The sequence below is a fragment of the Canis lupus genome, chromosome 36 (assembly GCF_011100685.1).
Source record: "Canis lupus familiaris isolate Mischka breed German Shepherd chromosome 36, alternate assembly UU_Cfam_GSD_1.0, whole genome shotgun sequence".
Classification (NCBI taxonomy): Eukaryota; Metazoa; Chordata; class Mammalia; order Carnivora; family Canidae; genus Canis; species Canis lupus.
In genome coordinates, this window is record NC_049257.1 from 22628412 (window position 1) to 22647822 (window position 19411).

At 38.7% G+C, this 19411-nt stretch overlaps 1 protein-coding gene across 1 annotated transcript in view; it reads right to left on the bottom strand.

Moving 5' to 3' along the window:
- The window catches only part of TTN (titin), a 273898-nt gene that overhangs the window by 149369 nt on the left and 105118 nt on the right, over positions 1-19411 (bottom strand). The window contains 29 exon segments of the mRNA XM_038584970.1: positions 603-686; positions 913-996; positions 1270-1353; positions 1512-1589; positions 1823-1900; positions 2088-2168; positions 4014-4121; positions 4540-4641; positions 4944-5021; positions 5210-5290; positions 5434-5514; positions 5744-5827; positions 7790-7873; positions 8256-8339; positions 9349-9429; positions 9667-9753; positions 10359-10436; positions 10600-10677; positions 11096-11158; positions 11563-11967; positions 12839-12886; positions 13853-13921; positions 15574-15657; positions 15958-16017; positions 16422-16448; positions 16554-16631; positions 16843-17052; positions 18701-18961; positions 19065-19332. Of these exon segments, the coding sequence (XP_038440898.1) occupies positions 603-686; positions 913-996; positions 1270-1353; positions 1512-1589; positions 1823-1900; positions 2088-2168; positions 4014-4121; positions 4540-4641; positions 4944-5021; positions 5210-5290; positions 5434-5514; positions 5744-5827; positions 7790-7873; positions 8256-8339; positions 9349-9429; positions 9667-9753; positions 10359-10436; positions 10600-10677; positions 11096-11158; positions 11563-11967; positions 12839-12886; positions 13853-13921; positions 15574-15657; positions 15958-16017; positions 16422-16448; positions 16554-16631; positions 16843-17052; positions 18701-18961; positions 19065-19332 (3088 nt within the window).

Genomic DNA, 19411 nt, shown 5'->3' on the forward strand with positions numbered 1-19411 from the left:
TGGCAAGAAAAAGCAATGGACTTGGAAATAAACATGGTCTAATATACATAGAAATACTTTTTTTTCTAACTTCCTTAATCCTTCAGAGATACTGAATAACTTCAGGAAGATCAAGTAGTATTTATAAGAGAGTTCAAAAAGACAACCAGACAGCATCATCAGTGACTACCAAACAAGCATTGGACAGAAACTTGAGCCCCATAAATCATGTCTTCATCTGAATTCTATTGTATTTTCAAGAAGCTCCACTGGCACAATATAGAAAACCCAGGATTTAAAAAATCTTAAATTTTATCAAAGATTGCCACACAAAACAATCCTTTGGGCAGATGAGTTTAGTATACAGACAATAACATATTAGTAGACAAGTACATTTTAAGGGGAAGTGCACATCTGGGGGAGCTCCACACTTTTGTGGAAAAGAAAGAAGAGAGAGTACTTTCTGGCATCTGAAATGTTGAGCTTTGAAGTGATAGGACATAGCGTGTGCATATTACTTATTTCATAATGTATTGGAGTCATTTTTCTCTAAAGATCCCAATTCCACTAGATTAGTTTTAAGACCTACATGCTTATTTTGCTTTTTGAAAAAGTTAGTATACCTTTTGCTGGTGGTTCTTCCTCTCTCTTAGGTTTGAGTTTAGGAATTTTTTCTTCTGGAACAGCTCTCTTGGGTTCTTCAGGCACTTTAAAGACAGATTTCACTTTTTAAGAACCGTTTCCCTCATTCTGATCACAAAAGTCAGTCGTATAACAGTAACTCAAACATAAAGGACTGGACATTTTCATTATTTCAAACACAGAAAACAACTATAGCAACAAAAACAATAACAACAGACACCCATAACCACTATGTTTGGTAAAGAGAACAGGGTAAATACAATATTCCATGTATTGAAAGGTCACATGTACCTCTTGCTCTCGGAGGCTCCTCTTTTTTAGTTACAGCAACGTGAACTTTTTCTTCTTGGGTAATTTGCATGTGCCTCTCAGCCACTTGAAAGATAATTTCAGGATTAGGGAGTTCAGTTACTTAAAGTGGAAATTTTTTTTTTTTTTGGTATTGGCCAGAAAGTACTGTGATATTAGACTACAGCAATTCACAACATACACACAAACTTCACAACAACTAATACGCACGAATAGAATACACCATAGCCTCCAACATACACCAATAACCTCCATATAAAAGGTGTGACCCAAGGACAGCAGTGAGAAGATCAAAGACGAGGTATGTTTCTGGTTTTTGCGCCAGAGGGTTTCATTTACCTTTGGTGGGGGGAGGCTCTTCTTCCTTAACCACTTTTGGAGGAACCCTTTTTTCTGGAACTGGCTTCTTTGGCTCTTCTGGCACTTAAAAGATATCAAGCAACACAGTCAAGCACACAATATGAAATACGTTAAACACAGGCACGCTACTTTCTTGTTTATGTCATAAAAATTTGAAGAATGTACCAATTTAAGATGAAAAAGACAGATATTATTCAAGAATAAAGTAAAGCCCAGTATACCTGGTGGCACCTTTTCCTTTTTGGGAACTGCAGCAGGGACTTTCTTTTCTGGCACAATTTTCTTAGGTGCTTCAGGAACTTTAGAAAAATTACGTGTAAGAATATTAGTTTGCATTACAGAAGAAGTGACACTTGGGGCTTAGAATTAATCTTTTGACCGATCATACGTACACACAAACATTAACGACTATATTCAGCAAAAATGTTTATACATATGTGCTCACAAAACTCAGGCAGCATCCAAACTGAAGGCATTGATATAGCTATTAAGACGAAGGTCATCATATTTGTTTTTTGATAGAGAACTATACCTTTGGCTGGTGGGGGCTCCTCTATTTTAGCAGGAATTTTCGGTTTCATTACAATCTTCTTCTCATGCTTCTCAAGCACTTGAAAAGATTATAAAACACACTTGTCGAAATGCCCAGATTTCTTTTCAATAACAATGTAAGAAATCTGTTTACTTAGACACGATAGTCATCAATTTGCAATATAAGTGATAAAACTGAAGAAAACATAAAGAATGGGACAAGCCAAACACACATAGGGCTAAAGTTAATTTAAGACTTGGTATACCTTCAGCTGGTTCAGCTTCCACTCTCTTAGAAATAAAGTGCGTCTTTTCTTCCACAACATATTCCTCCGGCTCTTCCATCACTTTAAAGACATCAGTTTTAAAGAAAAGTTGTAGTGCCTTTCATGTTTAATTTCAGCTATAATTTATTACTTCAAAGAGTAATTAAAATGATAAAAAATTTAACACTTGCCGAATCCCCAATTGTTCCCATTTAACTGCCCCCACCCCCACAAAGTGCATTTTAATCAAAGCGTATGCCATAATAAAGAATTTGGGAAATAAGTGTCAGTAATTTAATTTTCAAGTGTATCATAAAGATCATAATGCTTGTGTTTGCAGGAAGAACAGGACAAGTACAAGACATAAAAACAATCCTAGTGGCTAAATTAATAAGAGCACAAGCATCCAAAGAGGAGTTTCAAAAATAACAGAGCACTCTAGATCTGAAGACTTAAGGGCAGAAACATACACTTGAGAAAACAACAATTGGGTTATAAAAAAGAAAAGACTTATATTACATGTGAAAAACCTACTGAAGACTTGGAAACGAGCCCCCCCCCCCCAGTTTTGTTGAGGGCAAGTATGAAAGAAGAGGCAGGTATCTTCACATGATTTTTGAGCCTATATGTATAAAGTTAATTATAGAATAGGAAGATCTAGTTACAGACACATCTCTTTACACTAGAAGTAAACTTAACGGGCTCCACCCATCTCTTCCCTAGATCTTTTAGGCTTAATGAAAACAAAGGGTTTCATAGAATGGCTCTGCTTTTAGCTATAGTTCTGAAAAAGCTTTATAGTGCATACTGTCAAAAACAGAAGCCAGATTCACGCAATGAGAACTTCCCTTGTGTCCGTGTTATGTTTGGTTTCCCAAACACGTCTAGAAGGGATGAGGCCCTCTCTGACCGCTCAGGTGCCTCACTTGTGCCTAACACCTTGGCCTTTCCCAGGCAGCACAACAGAACCAGTGCTTGGGAGTCGTGCCCACCTTGCCCTGTTCCAAGCCTTTCCATGAAGACCACACATCAGGACTTTACATGGGATGTTCTTTCATGTGGAGAAGAAGTGGGGCGTCTTTTATTAACCAGAAATGCGCTCAAGGGCATCCACATATAGAATTCTATCCATCATTTTATTAGAAAGAGAGTTAATTTGTACACAACTTTATTGATTTTTCTGTGATGCGGAGCTACATTGGAATGTTCTTAGGAAAGTTCTTTCAGATATACAGCTTTAGCCAGAGTGCTGGACTTTAGCTGCAAACCTGGCGGTGTCTTAATTCATCACAAAGGACTGAAATAAAGCTCATTGCTCAATCCTTAAGAAATCATAGAGAGCTAGCCTAATGGGTATAGGAACGTCTAAACGACAAGCTAATTCAATCCAAGATCTTACATGATTATTTCCCCACAGGTGAGATATAAGAAAGACCCATGTGGTCAGTGCTCCACTCTCAAACATGGCCTTGACTTCTGGGATGTAATTAGGTAACAGAACTTCTTATTCATTTAAAAACTGTGAGTCAGGACACATTAGTGAGTTGTGCCCTCAACACTGCTTTTATGTTACCCGTGTTCTAGACATTGGACTGCGGGGTGAAGTTTATGCCGGCCTGCCAGGCCGAAACCAAGCCCTGCCTACTGAAAGGATAAGTACAGATGGAGATGTCTGTACCATTAATTACCTATAAATATGAGGCCTCCCCTCCCCATACAGACAAGTAAGAGAGGATAGACAAGCAGTACATTGAATTCGTGCTCTAATGGTCCTGAATCTTGTGTTTTGACCAAAAGATAACTCTAATGAGGCCTTCAGATATTCACTGAATTTATGTCCACTTTCATTAATCTGATAGACAACCTGTGAAAGAAAAAGAGCCCACCAAGACTCCAGGTCACCTCCAGCTCTTTGGCATCATTTACCTTCATATTCAGTAATCTCTACTTCTTCTTCCTCCTCCTCTCTTTCCTCTTCTCTATAGACTGAAAAGGACACTCTTTCCTCTTCTTCTGAATAACTCCACTCCTCCTCTGTGGATATTTTAAAAAATAATATTTAATTTAAATCCAGCCCCCTGAAGTGCTGGTAAATAGCCATGTGTTCTCTACAGATGGAAAATGGTTCTTAAGAAGTGACTGCCGAGTAGTGCTTCCTCCTTACGTGGAAGAGAGAGCTGATTTAAGATCAGGGGGCAGTACCGCCCAAGATGGAGAAGAGTATGCAAGTGATGCCCAAAGTGTGGCCACGTTGACAACTAGCACGTTTTCAGCACCCCAGGCACTGTCTTGAAGTGATCTAAGACCACCGTAGACACGAAAGACTGTGTCAGAAGGCCACGGCAAGTAGACACTGATAAGGACAACTTATGAGGTGAACAGTCACAACCAGAAAGAAAGACTTGGAGGAAACACGCACGCCCATTTCTCCTCTCACTTCTGACTATTATACCTTCGTGTCGCATGAGTTCCACTCTCTGAGGAACCGCCACAGACAGTTTTTCTTCGGCAGCGAATCTTTTTTCTTCTACCACAGTTTTCTTAGAAACTTCAGCTTTAAAAGAGCATTAAAGTTGAAGTTTAAAAATCAAGAATCGTCACAATCCTCTTTCCCTAAGCATGTGGGGAAGGTAGGCCACGTACGCCACTCCCACAACGCAATGGGAGAACCAGTGAGGCAACAAACACCACAAGGGGACACACACACACACACACACACACACACACACACACACTAATTCTATCAGAATCTATCAGAAGAGCAGACGGAAGGTCACACATGGGGACACCTGAGAGAAGAAAGCAAGAACTCCCAGGCCAACAAGACTTTCGTCAAAGGCCTGAGACAAATCCTACCTCGGGGAGGAGGAGCTTTCTTAGCGACAGGAACTGGTACAGGAACTTTCTCTTCAGGGACGGGTTTCTTACGCAGAACTGGCATTTTAGAAACAGGCACTTTTAGAACTCCAGACTCATCTCACTGAAGCCCAGCCCCAACCACAGATATATTCCTGTCACCAAGCTAACAGCGTGTTCAGATCACAAAGCCAACAAAAACCATCATTTGCCTTCTTACATGGTATTATACAAAGAAGGTTCTTGGAAAGACAGAAAGACGATACCTTTTGGTGGTGGAGCTTCTTCCTCTATATGAGGAACGGGTCTTTTTTCTTCTGGGACTTTCTTCTTTGGTATTTCTGGCACTTAAAGAATAGCATTTGATTTTAAGATTCTCAGAAAGGCAACATAAATGAGCAACACAGGACTGGCATGCCCCTTAGAGACGGCATGCAGTTAAAGGAGGTTGAAGGCAAGACAGGTTATTTATGAAGATGGAATTAAGTACCTGCTGGTGGTGGAGATTCCTCTCTTTCAGTGACAATGGTTATTTTTTCTTCTGTGACAACCCTCTTCTGTACTTCAGGAACTTGAAAAGACATTAATTTTTAGAAATGACTTTCTGTATTTTCCAAGGCAGCGAATTCACAGCCATTTTGTAAGAAAGTAGGCAGGTGGACAGACACTTCTGTTGAATTATTACTCACACCATAAAACACTCGTTCTGAATTAAACTAACGCAACAGATAATTAAACACAAAAGTGTTTTGTACTCCAGACATAAAAATAGGGCTTCATTACCAAGCAAAGCACCGTACCTTTAGCTGGTGGAGCTTCCTTTTTCTTTGCAACAGGAACAGGAATCTTTTCTTCAGGGACAGGTTTCTTTGGCACTTCTGGGACTTAAAGTTTTTACAACGCAACATTAGTTCAGATGTACACCACTTTTATGAATGGACGTAGGCACACACACCAATCTTTAGTAGTTCATTAATGTTGTTATAGGGTTTCTATGCATTGGCAAAATAATGCAGAAAATTAAACTGTAATGTGAAAAAGGTCACAATGTAACAAATATCACAAGTAATGTTATAGAGGCATTCAGGCAAATAAAAATGAGCTATATACACAAAAACGTATGTATAAAATTCCATCTTTCTGTATTGGTTTGCTTTTGATAAAAACTTGGTCAGTGACTACACAAGCAATATAGAGTGTAGATATAGAATATAGCAAAGTGTTGTTAGGTTTTGTAGTAAGAAATGGAATCCATGCTAGCAATGGATTTAATTTATCTAAGCCTATCTTAGACTAAGACATGTTTAGAATCATTATATGTATATGTTACTACTTTTTTTCCATTTCTCTTCTGATTTTATTTGTTTTTGGGGGTACAAGTGTAAAACTCGGGAGCGCTCCTTCTAGAGTAGCCTTCTCAGTCTGATATCCACGTGTCAATGACTTTGGGGAGTTCTGTGCGTGAATTTTGTGAGCATATGCATATATGCTTTTCTCTAAGAGGCTCCATAGTTTTCAGCAGGATCTCTGACCCGAAAAGGTTTACAATGGCTTAGTTTATCTATCCTAAGTGTTGATGATGTGGAATTTTTAACTGGCAGATGTATTCTAATAGTATGCATTACTGGCAATAATTGTTTCCATTTTAAGTAAGATAGCAGTTTTTGTGAACTCCTGCACCTGTATACTTGCATTTGTAATATTCTGATGTAATTATACAGATATATCTGTTTATATCTGTATAAATTATCTCTACAGGGATGTTTATGCATATACATATGTTACTATGTATATGTGATTTTAATGGTAAGTGAGATATGGCCCTGTGTCTCCTTGAGGAGTGATCAAGTGGCTTGGTATTAGTAATGTGACCTTTCATCTATCTTATTTTCACATAACCATATTTTAATGATTCGATAATCAGAAATCATTTTTTTAAAGACCCAGAATTTTGAAAGAGTCAAGAATTTGAGAAAGAGAGAAACAGATTTGATTCAGGAAGAAAATGGAAAATGGGAAGTCAGGCAAAATGGGAACCAGCAAGTCTGGTTCCTACTAAATTGGATGATCTTGAATTCTTACTGAATCTCTCCGTAACAGACCAGATGTATGCAGTTTATAGCTTTGTTGCATCCATAAAGTAGTATCTTTTATATAAACACCACCACCCCGAAAAAGGAACAAACCAAATTCAAGAACCAAAATAAAGGATTAGCACATTTGAATCCAAATATACCTATATGAAAGGTCCCCTGGCTAGTTAATTAGATAATTGCAACACTTATGGCAAATATTGACATTCAATTAATGTCAAGAAACGTGGTGAAAGTAAATGTAAAAAATCAATGTTTCCAACTACTCTAGGCTTCCACTATTGAGTTTTGGGAAGAGTGGCAGTTACCAGTAGCAGTGTATGAATCTTTATCTAGTTGACATTCGGTTCGGTCACTTTCCAGTTGTTACTCTTTTTAAACTCATCATAATTCATGGAAGTATTTTTTATTAAGAAAAATCTGATAGATGAGGAGTAAAAGAGCTTTTCTAGAAACGTGCCTGTATAAAATGAGTTTCACAAATACCTCTTCTTTCTCTAACAGGGGAAAGATAGTAAAAATTTAAGATAGCAGTTTGACACGGTTACTTCTTTTAATAACCCTTTCTTGGTGGCGTCTTTGGAATGTTCAGTGTCACAAAAAATGTGTGTCAAGAGCGTGGCCCTGGAAGGTGACAAACAAATGAAAACCACCAGGGGCATCTAGAAGACACAAAATAGTAAGACAGCACAGCACACATATGAAGACCAAGTAAAGCAAAAGATGCGTTGGGCGCAAAGAGTTCTGGTGTACCTTTTGGGGGAGCAGCAGGTTCCTTTTTGGGGACAGGAACAGGCTTTTTCTCCTCTGGCACAGGTTTCTTGGGAACTTCAGGAACTTTAAAGATATCATTGTTGAAACAATGTTGAGAATTCTAGTTTTCCCTCTGAGACTATTTAAGATCACACGAAAGCATAACTCCTCAGTAAGAGCGTAAGAGTTTAGGAAGTAATTAAACACGCTCTACTTGTGGTAGAAACGTATGCAAAAGAAACCAATACCACAGAGACGTTACACACGTCCCATGAAGCAAACACCCCAGTTAACATGGTCTAAAGTTACTGATACTTGTTTAAGTACCACCACTAATGAAGTCAACATACACAGAACACATTACAAATCGTTTACAGATGCTATTTCGTTAACACAAGGATCCCATAGAAAAAGATACAAAAAAGACAGACACTAGGAATTTTTTTTTTCAAAAATATTATTCTACCTTTGGCTGGTGGGGGCTCCACCTTTTTAGGAATGGGAACAGCAACCACTTCTTCAGGGACCGGTTTCTTAGGTGGCTCAGGGACTTTAAAAAAAAAAGTGCCATTTTTGAGAAATCATGTATTTTTACAACAAGGCGTATGTTGTTGCAGGACAGAATTACAATAAAGAGCAGTCATCTGTCTTTTATCCCAAATGAAGGCAAGAAACTTCCACGCTAGAAACAGGAGGAAAGGGAATCGGAGGAAAGACTAATCAGAGAAAGTCGGGGTTGTTATGGGCCTTCATCTCCAGAAGCCTCCACTTTCCTGGAGCAAGTAGGAGCTGCCCTTCCTTGGACAGGCCAGCACCTCAGACACCAGCTTTAGAAACTTCACATTTATAAAGCAACTGCATTATAGCAATTGCGTTAGATTATCTTCAGTATTTTTTGTATCCCACATGTTTAAGGATTTGGGTGGGGTGTGCTGGGGAGAGGGAGCTTGCATTTGCAGCAGCTGCTAGCTTCCAGTTTCTGCGGTGGTGCAAACACTCCCACCCTGGGGAACACACGAGACCTTGTCGTCACAAGGTTGGGAATATGCTCAGTAGCCCACTGTGTACTAGTACTTCCACCGCGTAGGCATGGTCAACATAAACAACCTCAGAAACAGAGATAATAAAATGCAGCAAAAGAAGTAATGAGGTTCGACTCTTATCACAGATTTTTCTATAATTTAATTGTGAGTTTACGTAGCTTGACTTTTAATCATGGGGGTGTTAAACACTGGGTAGCCAAATTCCTGAAAACTTAACCATCAGCTCTGGTGAGTCGGCGTGAGCCGGCTCTAGGACATCAAATTCCTATTTCCAAAGAGCTGGTCACTAGATTGTGAGGTCCCTGAAGCAGGGGCCAAGCCTCCATTGCCTTTCATTCCTCTCCCCTGTGTGCTCCTCATGGTCTTCCCATCCCCCCAACCCCCGTAATGTCCATCGTACATAGTGGCTGTAGGCCTGCTGACCTTGTGGCGAGATGCATTACGCAATATGAACATATCTGGATGCTTAATGTGGAACTTTGAAAAGATTCTAAACTTAGGAGGATCCATTAATACCTTTAGGTGGAGGCTCAGTCTTTTTGGAGACAGCAACATGAATTTTCTCTTCGGTAACAGTTTTCTTTTGTACCTCGGGGACTTTGAAAAAAATGTATATTTTAATTACTGGTAGGCCATAGTACGGGTGGTAAGTATAATTCACAAAGAATACTGAACTACAAATTACAACACAGACAAGCGTGCAATGAAACGCCGACAGAGAGCTACAAGGAGACAGAGATGCCTACATAATCACAAATTAGGTATGAAGAAGGAGGATACAAATTCATCTAAAGCCCTTCCGGCTGAGCCCCCAAATTCAAATGTGCCTTATACCTGTGACTGACACCTCCTCCTCTGTGTGAGAAGCAAAGAACATCTTCTCTTCTGAAATAACCATCTTCTTTGTATGCACGGCTGGTACTTTAAAGAGAGTATTTCACATTTAGTAATTCTTTTTCTAGGTCAACGTACCTACTCAAATACATCGATTGCACATCACGTGTAAGTCTCTAGACACAGAATGATCGGGTTAGTATGAGTAGCTTGAGGATACATTTAGTATTGACAAGAATACAAACCATGTTTTGATATATAGGGACAAACGGCCCATGCAGCCTTTACCAAACATGATTAAACGGGAATCAAATAGACACAACTTCTTCACACGTAATGTGATGCTTTTCCGAATCCATTAGGGTTTACTCATAGAAACGAGAGGATAGGGAATATCATCCTATGCGACGGAATGCCTCGCATAGTTAAGTTAGAGGACTAGTGATTAAACCAAACCTTCCCTACATTAAAAAATAATTATGTGATTTTAAAGCAGAACTAGAAACAAAGGGGATGTTATCATTTCCTTCAATTATACAGATGTGCAACTCAACGTAAGATATATACTGTACAAGAAGGTCTGTATTTTGGTAGCTTCAGATTTGTGAATTGTTTAGTAATATTTGTACACATATACAGAGACATGAGTAAAAATGTTTAAAACTTGTAGCTCGAAAGACAAAGATGGATACCTTTCACTTCAATAACTTCTTCCTGCACTGGAGTCCGAGAAGGTTTTTGTGGAACCATCTTCTTTGAAACTTCGGGTACTTAAAAAATATGTACAAATATATTTGTATTGTGAAGAATATCGCTTTGCACAAAATCTAAAAATAACTTAGTTTAGATGAGGCTATATGATAACGCGGGGATATACATCAGGAAATAGATGACGTGTGTACATGGTACTAGAAATGTTTTAAATCAGAATACCTTTGGTGACTTGAACTTTCTCTTCCTCCATTCTTCGAGAGGTCTTTTCAATTTTTTCAACTACTGGCTTCTTTACAACTGCAAGCATTTTAAAGAGATTGCAGTACTTTTAGAATTTCTGTTAAAATTCTCTTTCTCCCTACATGTCTAAGATTCTATATATGTATAAATATAAATATATATGTATACGTGCATATATACATATATATAACTTTTCAGAAAGAAACAAGTTTGGTACTTTGAACTTTACAAATTTCTGTACTTCAAATATTTTAGTTATTTCAAAAGATATTTATCATTACCATCTTTTTATCATCTTTTTAAATTTTTTGCATTAAATGAGATATTCTTAGGAAAATAAAATTCATTGATACAATAAAGCTTAGAGAAGAAGTTGTGCCTATTGGATTGGACTGGTGGTATATACATCTTTGCCAGACAAGCCATGATAATGATGTGGAAGTTCTGATCTATTTCAATAATTCCAATTACATACCTTTTGGAGGTGGCACTGCTTTCTTTTCAGGCACTTTGGCTGGAATTCTTCTCTCATGTGATTCTTTAACAAAAACAGAGGAATAAGAAAGGATGCTGAAATAGGTAAGTTCTGGTAGGTTGTACTAACTGCAAAGGAAGTAAGAGTGTATATGTGTGCAAAGTATCTAAAAAAAAAAAAAAAGGGACCCAGCAGAGATGCAGCAAGGTGGTGGAAGTAAACCTTGAATTTCTGCGTGAGAAAGCAGCTCTTGGAATTTAGTGTTAGGACTAAATGACTCAATTTATAATGGCAAAGCCTGAAAGTGACTGCAGAAACTTAGAGATGACCTTTCTAACAAAGGTCTAAGCTTCAAAGATCTAAATGGTCCTTTGGATGCTTTCTGTATCTATCACAGATCAGATTAATAGCATGAAAATATAAGGAACCGAGGAAAAGGGGAAAAGAAGCGGCCCAGTGATACGCACCTTCGTAAACCTCCTTTTGCACTTGGATGACTTCTCTCTCTTTGTAAGTTTCTTCCCACTCTTCCTCCCCTTCATCATAACCTTCTTCCCTTTCATAGTACTCCTGGCCTTCCTCGAAATCTTCCTCCCATTCCTCGTGGACTTCCCTTTTAGCTTCGACCTTGGTCTCCTCGTAGTCCTCATCCGGCTCTTCATAGTAAGGTTCTTCGAATGGCTCCGCGTACTGTTCCACTTCCAGTTCATCATAAGGTTCTTCCAAAGATTCGATGAAAAGTTTCTTTTCCTCGTAGACAGCACGCTTTTTCTCATACACAGCTTCTTTTTCTTTTTGAACCTCTTTCTTTCTGGTTATTGTCGTTATTTTTACTTCTTCAGCCTTGGAGGATATATCGATAATTTCAGGAGCTGAAATAAATGAATGAATGAATAAATAAATAAACAGACAGATGGAAAATATTAGCACACTAGTGGCATCCATAGCATTACTTCATAAACCAATATCTATGTTGTCAAACAGTATCAGTATCTTAGGTCTCAGTATTATGTTGATGATTTGTTCTGCGTATCAGTTCTGTTGACATTTTTGTTGGCTAGAGCATCAAGATGCACTGACTCTTGAGGATTTTTCTACTGTGAACAAAACGGCATTCCGCAAATATCAAATGGACACAGCTTCCATTGTCCAATGGGAATTCCAGTTTACAAAGCCCCTGGTGCTCGTGGGATATGTGAGCATTTGATCATTTAGTGGAATTCATGTGCCATGTTAACCTCTATTTAAGTTTCCAACTAGTCTTTCAGCAACATTTCTAATTTTAAAGATATTTCTTTGATAGTTGAATGTGACTCACCAGTTTAATAAAGATAATATTTAGAATTATGTAACAAAATGAAATCGATTAGTTGCTTTTGTAACAACTTTTTAAAAAAATAATTAAGGCTAACATTGGTTATATGATCCTTAGTGCCTGTATTAGAGACACCTGAAATAATAAGGATCACTCCTCCCTTTCCACCCCTCGCCACTGCTTTCCCTGTGTCCAGAGCCACTAAGGCCTGCATAAGCATCAGCCTGCGTTTCCCTTCCGGGGCTTGGAGCAATATGAAGTGGACATTTCTTAGTGCAAATTGTAATAGGAGATGTCGTAACTTTACAATGCATTAGAAGCTTTCTTTTTTTTTTTTTTTTAAGCTTTCTATTTAAAAACAAGATTACAAAGCAGAGATGCAAATCTCAGGAATAAATAAAAATATCCAACAATATCTCTTCATTTACCTTCAGCTGGAATCAAGGCAGTTGGACGCAGGGGCTTCTTGGCAACCTCTGGGATTTTAAAAATAGAACACATGTTTATTTTTAGATTATGCATTGTTTAATGTTTACTCATCCTGTGCACCTTTGCTAGTTATTTGTATAATCTGTGGCTATTGCTAACATGCCAAACGCCTTTATAAATTCTAAATTTAGCTCACCAGAATTGCTCTGCGATTTATTAGCAAAAATGGGGAAAAGCTGCTCTGATTGATTTAAAACAATTCCAAACACAAAATATGAAGAGACTATTCAATAAGCCTAGAGCTAACCAATTAGGGCATGTTTAATTTCTTCAGTGGTTACTGTGAAGTTGAGGAGATATCCATGCTTCATGAGCTCCCTCTTCTACCATAATGTCTCACAAGTGACCACTCTGGGAAACGGTGACTTGTGCTCCTGGATCCTCCTCCTTCCAGGAGCACTTCCTTACTCTGATCTTAAACAGGTAACACCATTTGCTTTAATTTAGTTATCTAGTCTTTCCTCTTAAAACTCTCCCAGGATTTAGGGGGAAAAATGGAATTTTTTCCCCCATTTTTCCAGTAATTGAACTGATCCTCTTTCAAAACATGTTTTGTTTTTCTGCAGGGACTGACAGCTCAGTGAGCCAGGGAGGTTCTGGGTTGGGCTGGAGCAGCCACTGGAAATTAGCATCAATCCTTGGCCTCCTCTGGGCAGGACAGGATCCAGTGCGGCTGCGGTGCCGTCCAGAGATAACCAGAAGCTCTCTGGGGTTGACACTGCCTGCCATGGGCAGATAGATGACAGGCACAGAGGGATGGGGAGGAAAAAAAAAGGGGAGAGCTGATGAAGAGAAAGTGAAGGCCGAGTTCAAGGAGAGGGTGAGAATGAGCAAAGGGAGAGGCTTCATTTTGGGAATGCAAACTTTTTCCTTCCTCCACCCTCTACTACTTGGGGCTTAAAACTGTTAACTAGAAGAGCAGTAAGACTCAATTTTCAGTAATTCATTCGTACCTTGAGGTGGCTCTTCTTTGGGCTTCGCAACAACTTTTTTGGCATCTTTTTTCACAGCTTTTTTGGTCACTAAAAAAATAAGATGTCAGATATAAACAAAAACGGTTTCAGGAAATGAAGAGGTTTATTCAAATGCGCTATTTTTTGCATATGGTTTGATGGTAATGAGGCTCTTGCAACATTATTTCAAGATACCTGGTTTCAGAAAGGTCTTGTGCTAGAATGCAGAAGCTGTTTTTTGGATGGAGGTAGAATGTGTGGGGTGAGTCTACATCTTCACTGGTTTTATGCCAGCCTACAGTTTTCAAAACTTGGAGAACATGAACCCGAGTGATGCCATAAACAGAAAAGGTATGCACTTTCACCCTGTTTCACTTAATAAGAACACTTTAAATTCGTCAGGGTGAAGAATAACAAGTGAACTAGCAAAATTAAAAGTCCTGTCTATGATACCGTGGAAGCTTCCCTTTAGGTAGTCAAATTTCTCCACGTTGACAGTAGCACTCCAAGACTAAATCATTCATTAAGATGAATGATTAGTCCTGACAACAAATATAAAAGGAAATTTATGATTTTTGAATCTTGTTCCCTTTCTGCTATCAAAAGTAGATGAAATATATTTAACTATTCACATAAATTATAAAATGCTCTAGTTTGCTATTGAGATGCACTAGTCACAAAACTGGAGGTCTTTTTTTGTTTGTTTTCACTGAGTGCTACTGTCAATAAGGCTAAATTCAACTCTGCACTGGGAAACTTGGGAAATTAAATCATATTCAAAAAATTAAAAACAGTGTTATTTACTCATGAATGTTAAGAGCCATAATTCAAGTTATAGGTAGGGGCCATGATCAAGGTATAAGGTCAGCAACCAGAAAGAAAGCGTTTTTCACTGAATTTTCCCTGAGGCTGGCTGAAAACTGGCTCAAGTTCTTGACACCAAAGGTAGCAGATATTGGGGTACTAGGGTGCCAAACCCTGGAAACCGCTATGGAAAAAAAATCTGACTATGGAAAAAAATCTGACTTTGACATGCAGAATTGTTTCCTGATGCAAGGAGAATTCTGACAGTAATTCTCAACTACTCAGAACTCTAGAAAGTCCAGGTAGCCCTGAGTGAGTCGAGGGGGGGACAAATAGTATGATTTGTCTATTGGAATATTCAAAAAAGGAAATTCCTTGACACACTCAAGAGCTCCTTATTGGTGAGCTCATCCCTTAGCTAAAGAAAAAAAAATATCAAACATATCAAAGATATCGTAAATCACATTTTTGTAACACAACAGCAAACTTAAAAAAAAAAGTGTAATACAACATTATAACTGAGGAAAAAAATGCCACAATTTGCAACGTGGCTATAAACGACTATGGTTTATTTCCAGAAGCTTCACTAGAAGTTAATTCTATTATTTTGTTTTATATATATGGTTATATAAATATAGCTAACATATATAAAATATGGAACATGAAATCAATTTTACATTAACGTTTCACTGATTACATTAAGATAAAATATTTTAATATTAAGCAGTACCTTTGGTTTGATGATTTTCAGAGTTTTAATCACAAGCCTTACACATTTAGAGCAAATAATTTACATTTTGAAAGGCAATTCCACCTGTTGGACACTAGAGGGCCAACACGTTCGCATTAGGCCATATTTTCCAGGGCTGCGACTGTCAATTACGTATTTTGACATTTAGGTAGGTAACATAAAATACCTTCAATGCGTTTTGCTGGTGGTTTCTTTTCTTCAGGTGATGGCAGCAACAGAGGAATAGGAGGAACAACCATCGCAGGGATTTCTGAAGAAAAGAGATGCCCTCATCACCGTTTGGGTTCTTACTTTGTGTGAAAGATAATGAAAAGCCCTATGCATTTCTTTCAGTAAACAAAGGTGTTATGATATCAATTCATCAATCAGGGAAAATAAAAATTGCGTATATTTATAGTTGTTACTACTCTTTGCTTTGATTTGTTAATCACACAGTGAGGAATATGACATGCGGGGATGTATCCTGGCTCTCCTACGGTTTGGAGAGCTAATTTCCTCGTGGCACAATATTGTTGCTGCAAGCCCAGGGGGTCATGGTGCTGGGTCTCACCTTCCGGAGGTACTGCTCGGATAGGCATGGTTGGGATCGGGACTCTGGAATCAGGAATATCTGAAAAGGAACCATTAATGGTAAGCATAGAGGGGCTGAAACCATAGATATTTATTAGACCACTAAGGTGTTGTCAGGCATTTCCAACCTCAGAATCAAATACAGACACAGAGATACTAGGAATCTTTTGTATGCAACCACATAGGCATGTTCATTCCCTGTGAAAATTGGGTTTGTTCCGTGGCCACACAATTTTGGCATGATCCTGACTATCAGCTGAATGAGACCTTATTATCTCGAATTCCCCAAGCTCACAAAGCCTAACATTTATATTATTTCCTGAAGACTATTTTACTGAAAAAACTAAATAGTACTTTTAGACATTTCAGTTTGGCTTCTATCATTTATAAAATCCCATTGGACATATTGTGAGTAAGGGTTGATTTTTTTTTTTTTTAACTTACCGGGAGGCGTCATCTCAAGCTTGATTTCTGCAAAAGAAAAAAAAATGACATTTTTGTTTTTAGAATCATCCAGGCACGATTGTTTGTTTCAAAGATTGCAATGTGGCTTTAATGTGGTGTTTTAGTTGGTACCTTTAGTTGTTAAGTACAGCTCTGCTGTGCTTCTTGCTTCACCTCTTGGTTCCAGTCGAGCAATTACTGAGTAGACACCTAAGGAGAAGAATCATCAAATTTTTGTTTTCTGACATGTTTGTAAATAACACTTCTTTATTTAAGTGCAGTGTGTATTTATTTATAATTCTCTTTCTTAAAAAAGCATTCTCTATAGAATCACAGTGTGAGTGTAAACTAGGATAGAAATATGTAAAACAGACAAGATTTAAGTTATATATCCGCAGGTAGTTGCTGTCAACTACCTTACCTTCGTCATCTGGGGTCACATTGTGGATGGTCATGTAATGGCAGCGACCATCATTCCTAAAGTTGTACTTCTGGCTTTCAGTCAGTTCTGTTGGGCCTTTGTACCATGTCACTATGGCATCATCAAAAGACACTTCGCATTCGAAGGTGGCAGACTGATGCTCACTCACCACGATGTTCTGTATGCGCTTCGTAAACTGAATTGGTTCAGCTGTTTAAGGACAAAGAAGTCTCAGAGTTAGATTGCTTAGGGAGGGATTTTTTTCACTGTGCTCTCTCCTCAGATATTTAAAGACTCCACCTAGGTATCCAACTGGAAAAACACCAAAGGCTGAAAATACAAAACAAAAAGAAAGTGCTCTTCTTTTTTTTTGCTTTAGTAACAAGAAATTATTCCAATACTTAAGTGTATTGCTTCAGGACCAATGTAGGAGAGTGAAAAGAAATCCCTGGGGGTCCTTAAAATATTTGCATAAAGGCAACAGTCAAAGGGGCTTATGACCCAAAAGTCAAATTAAGCTTTAAAAATGTTAGTGAAATTGGGGATTCAAACTAAAGGGAACATAGACTTAATTTTACTCTGTAATTTGTTCTCCTTTGAAATTCTTTCCTCTGTAAAATAATTTTTGCTATTCAGGACCCAGAATTGTTTATCATCTACTATGTTATAACTTTCCTTGTGAAATAATTTTGAACTCAATAGGAAGTCTGAACTTCCAAGTTTCAGATGATTCATTTTTAGGAGTTCTGAAACCTGCTTTGTAAGCACCTGTGGACATGCACGAAGCAATCGAACCACTGGGGGTGAATGGTAGGGTCGTATTTCGTAGGAGACTGGGCTGCAGTAGAGGGTCCTTCTGCAAAATTTTATCTGGAATTCAGTGTATGACAGTATCGAGAACATCTTAGACATCATGAGTACTCTGGTGAGCCTTTTTTTTGAAGGTTCATATGAGAATGCAATTATTTAAAAATTGTTTTTTAAAAAGTGGTTTCGGCTGGATCCTTTAAATTGAAACCTACTAAAAATGTTTGAACTTCAAAATACAATCAGACATTGTCATCCACTTACAGCAAGTCAGAGAAGTTAAAATGTCTGTGTAAATAAGTCATATAGTTGCATTTCAACAACTACAAATGAGCACCAACTGGATGTAGATGCTACCATTAGAGCTAAAATGTTGCTCAGCACAGCCCAAGGGTGTCTTCAGACACTGCAGATAGATGATCAAGGGATTAGGAAATAAATATTATTTGCTCCTAAATCCTGAGAGTTCCCTTTATTTCAGAGAGTTAAAAGATTGGACTAGAATCCTCACGTGAAATAATTATTTTTGGAAAATAGCTGCTAATCACACACGACGCATGTAGTTACCTTTACCTATTAAGTTTCAGATAAGCAGATTCCAACTGATTTCTATAAACGAAATCGATTTTTTAGGTCTATTACATATAGCCAAGCTCTTGTAGCTATGGCTATGAAATCTGGTCATTTCCAAGATCTCTGTCTTAGAAGGAGAATCATAGATGCGAGACCTACAGAATTTCGTAAAATTGTAAAGGATGATCGAAGTTAGCACAATTATGGAGTTTAAGTAACTGTTAGAAAGTCCTGTCTTAGTTTAGGCCGCAAGCTGCCTTTGGTCAGAGAGAACCACGCAAAAGAACCGGCCCTCACGTGGCTGCTTGACTTTGATCCCGAGCACCTCTTGGGCCGTGAGTGGCCGCGGTGCACGCGGGTCCAGAGTAAGGACCTGGAGCACATCAGTCAACGCCCGGTGGCCCGGTGGCAGGGGGGTCCCACACGACCTTCGCCAGTGGCCCGGGTAGAAATCACCCCATCAGGGCCCCTCGCCCACCTTCAATTCTGAGCTCTGCCGACGTCTCCAGGTCTTCATATTTGCAGGTGTACCGTCCCTGGTCTTCTGCTCGAACATCTGCGATGGTCAGTTTGTGGACCTTGTGCTCCACTGCTGTCTGATGCCTGCCCTGGGGCTTCAGGAGTCTGCCATTTCTGAACCATGAAGATTTTACGTTTGGCACTGAAAACTGGCAGGTCATGGTGCACGTCTGGCCTTCTTTCAAAGTCACATCCTGAAGATGCCGTTCCCAAGCAGGCTCTGTTGGTATGACACGCACAAAACCATTTTGTCTCCTAGCACACACAGGTGTGCTCAACAGCAAACTAACCTCACAACTTTCAATAAGATGCTTCTTACTTACCGATCACGGTTAGTTTGGCACTAGCGATGTGGGGACCACACACCAATCTATAATTGCCCTGATCTTTGAGTTGACAGTCTTTGACTCTGAGTGTGTGTCGGTCACCATCAATACTTATTTCAAATTTATCACTGGGTTCCAGTTTTTCAGTCCCTTTGTACCATGAAAGCTTGATCTCTGGATAATTGATCTTGATGTCAATTTCGAACACGGCTTCGTCATCTTTCAAAACTGTCTGATTCTCAATATCCTTGATCAGAGTGACAGGCTAGGAGAATGAAGAATTAACACACATTAGTCACTCCTTTCATTATAATTCCCAATAACCATCTGTTGCTGTATCATCT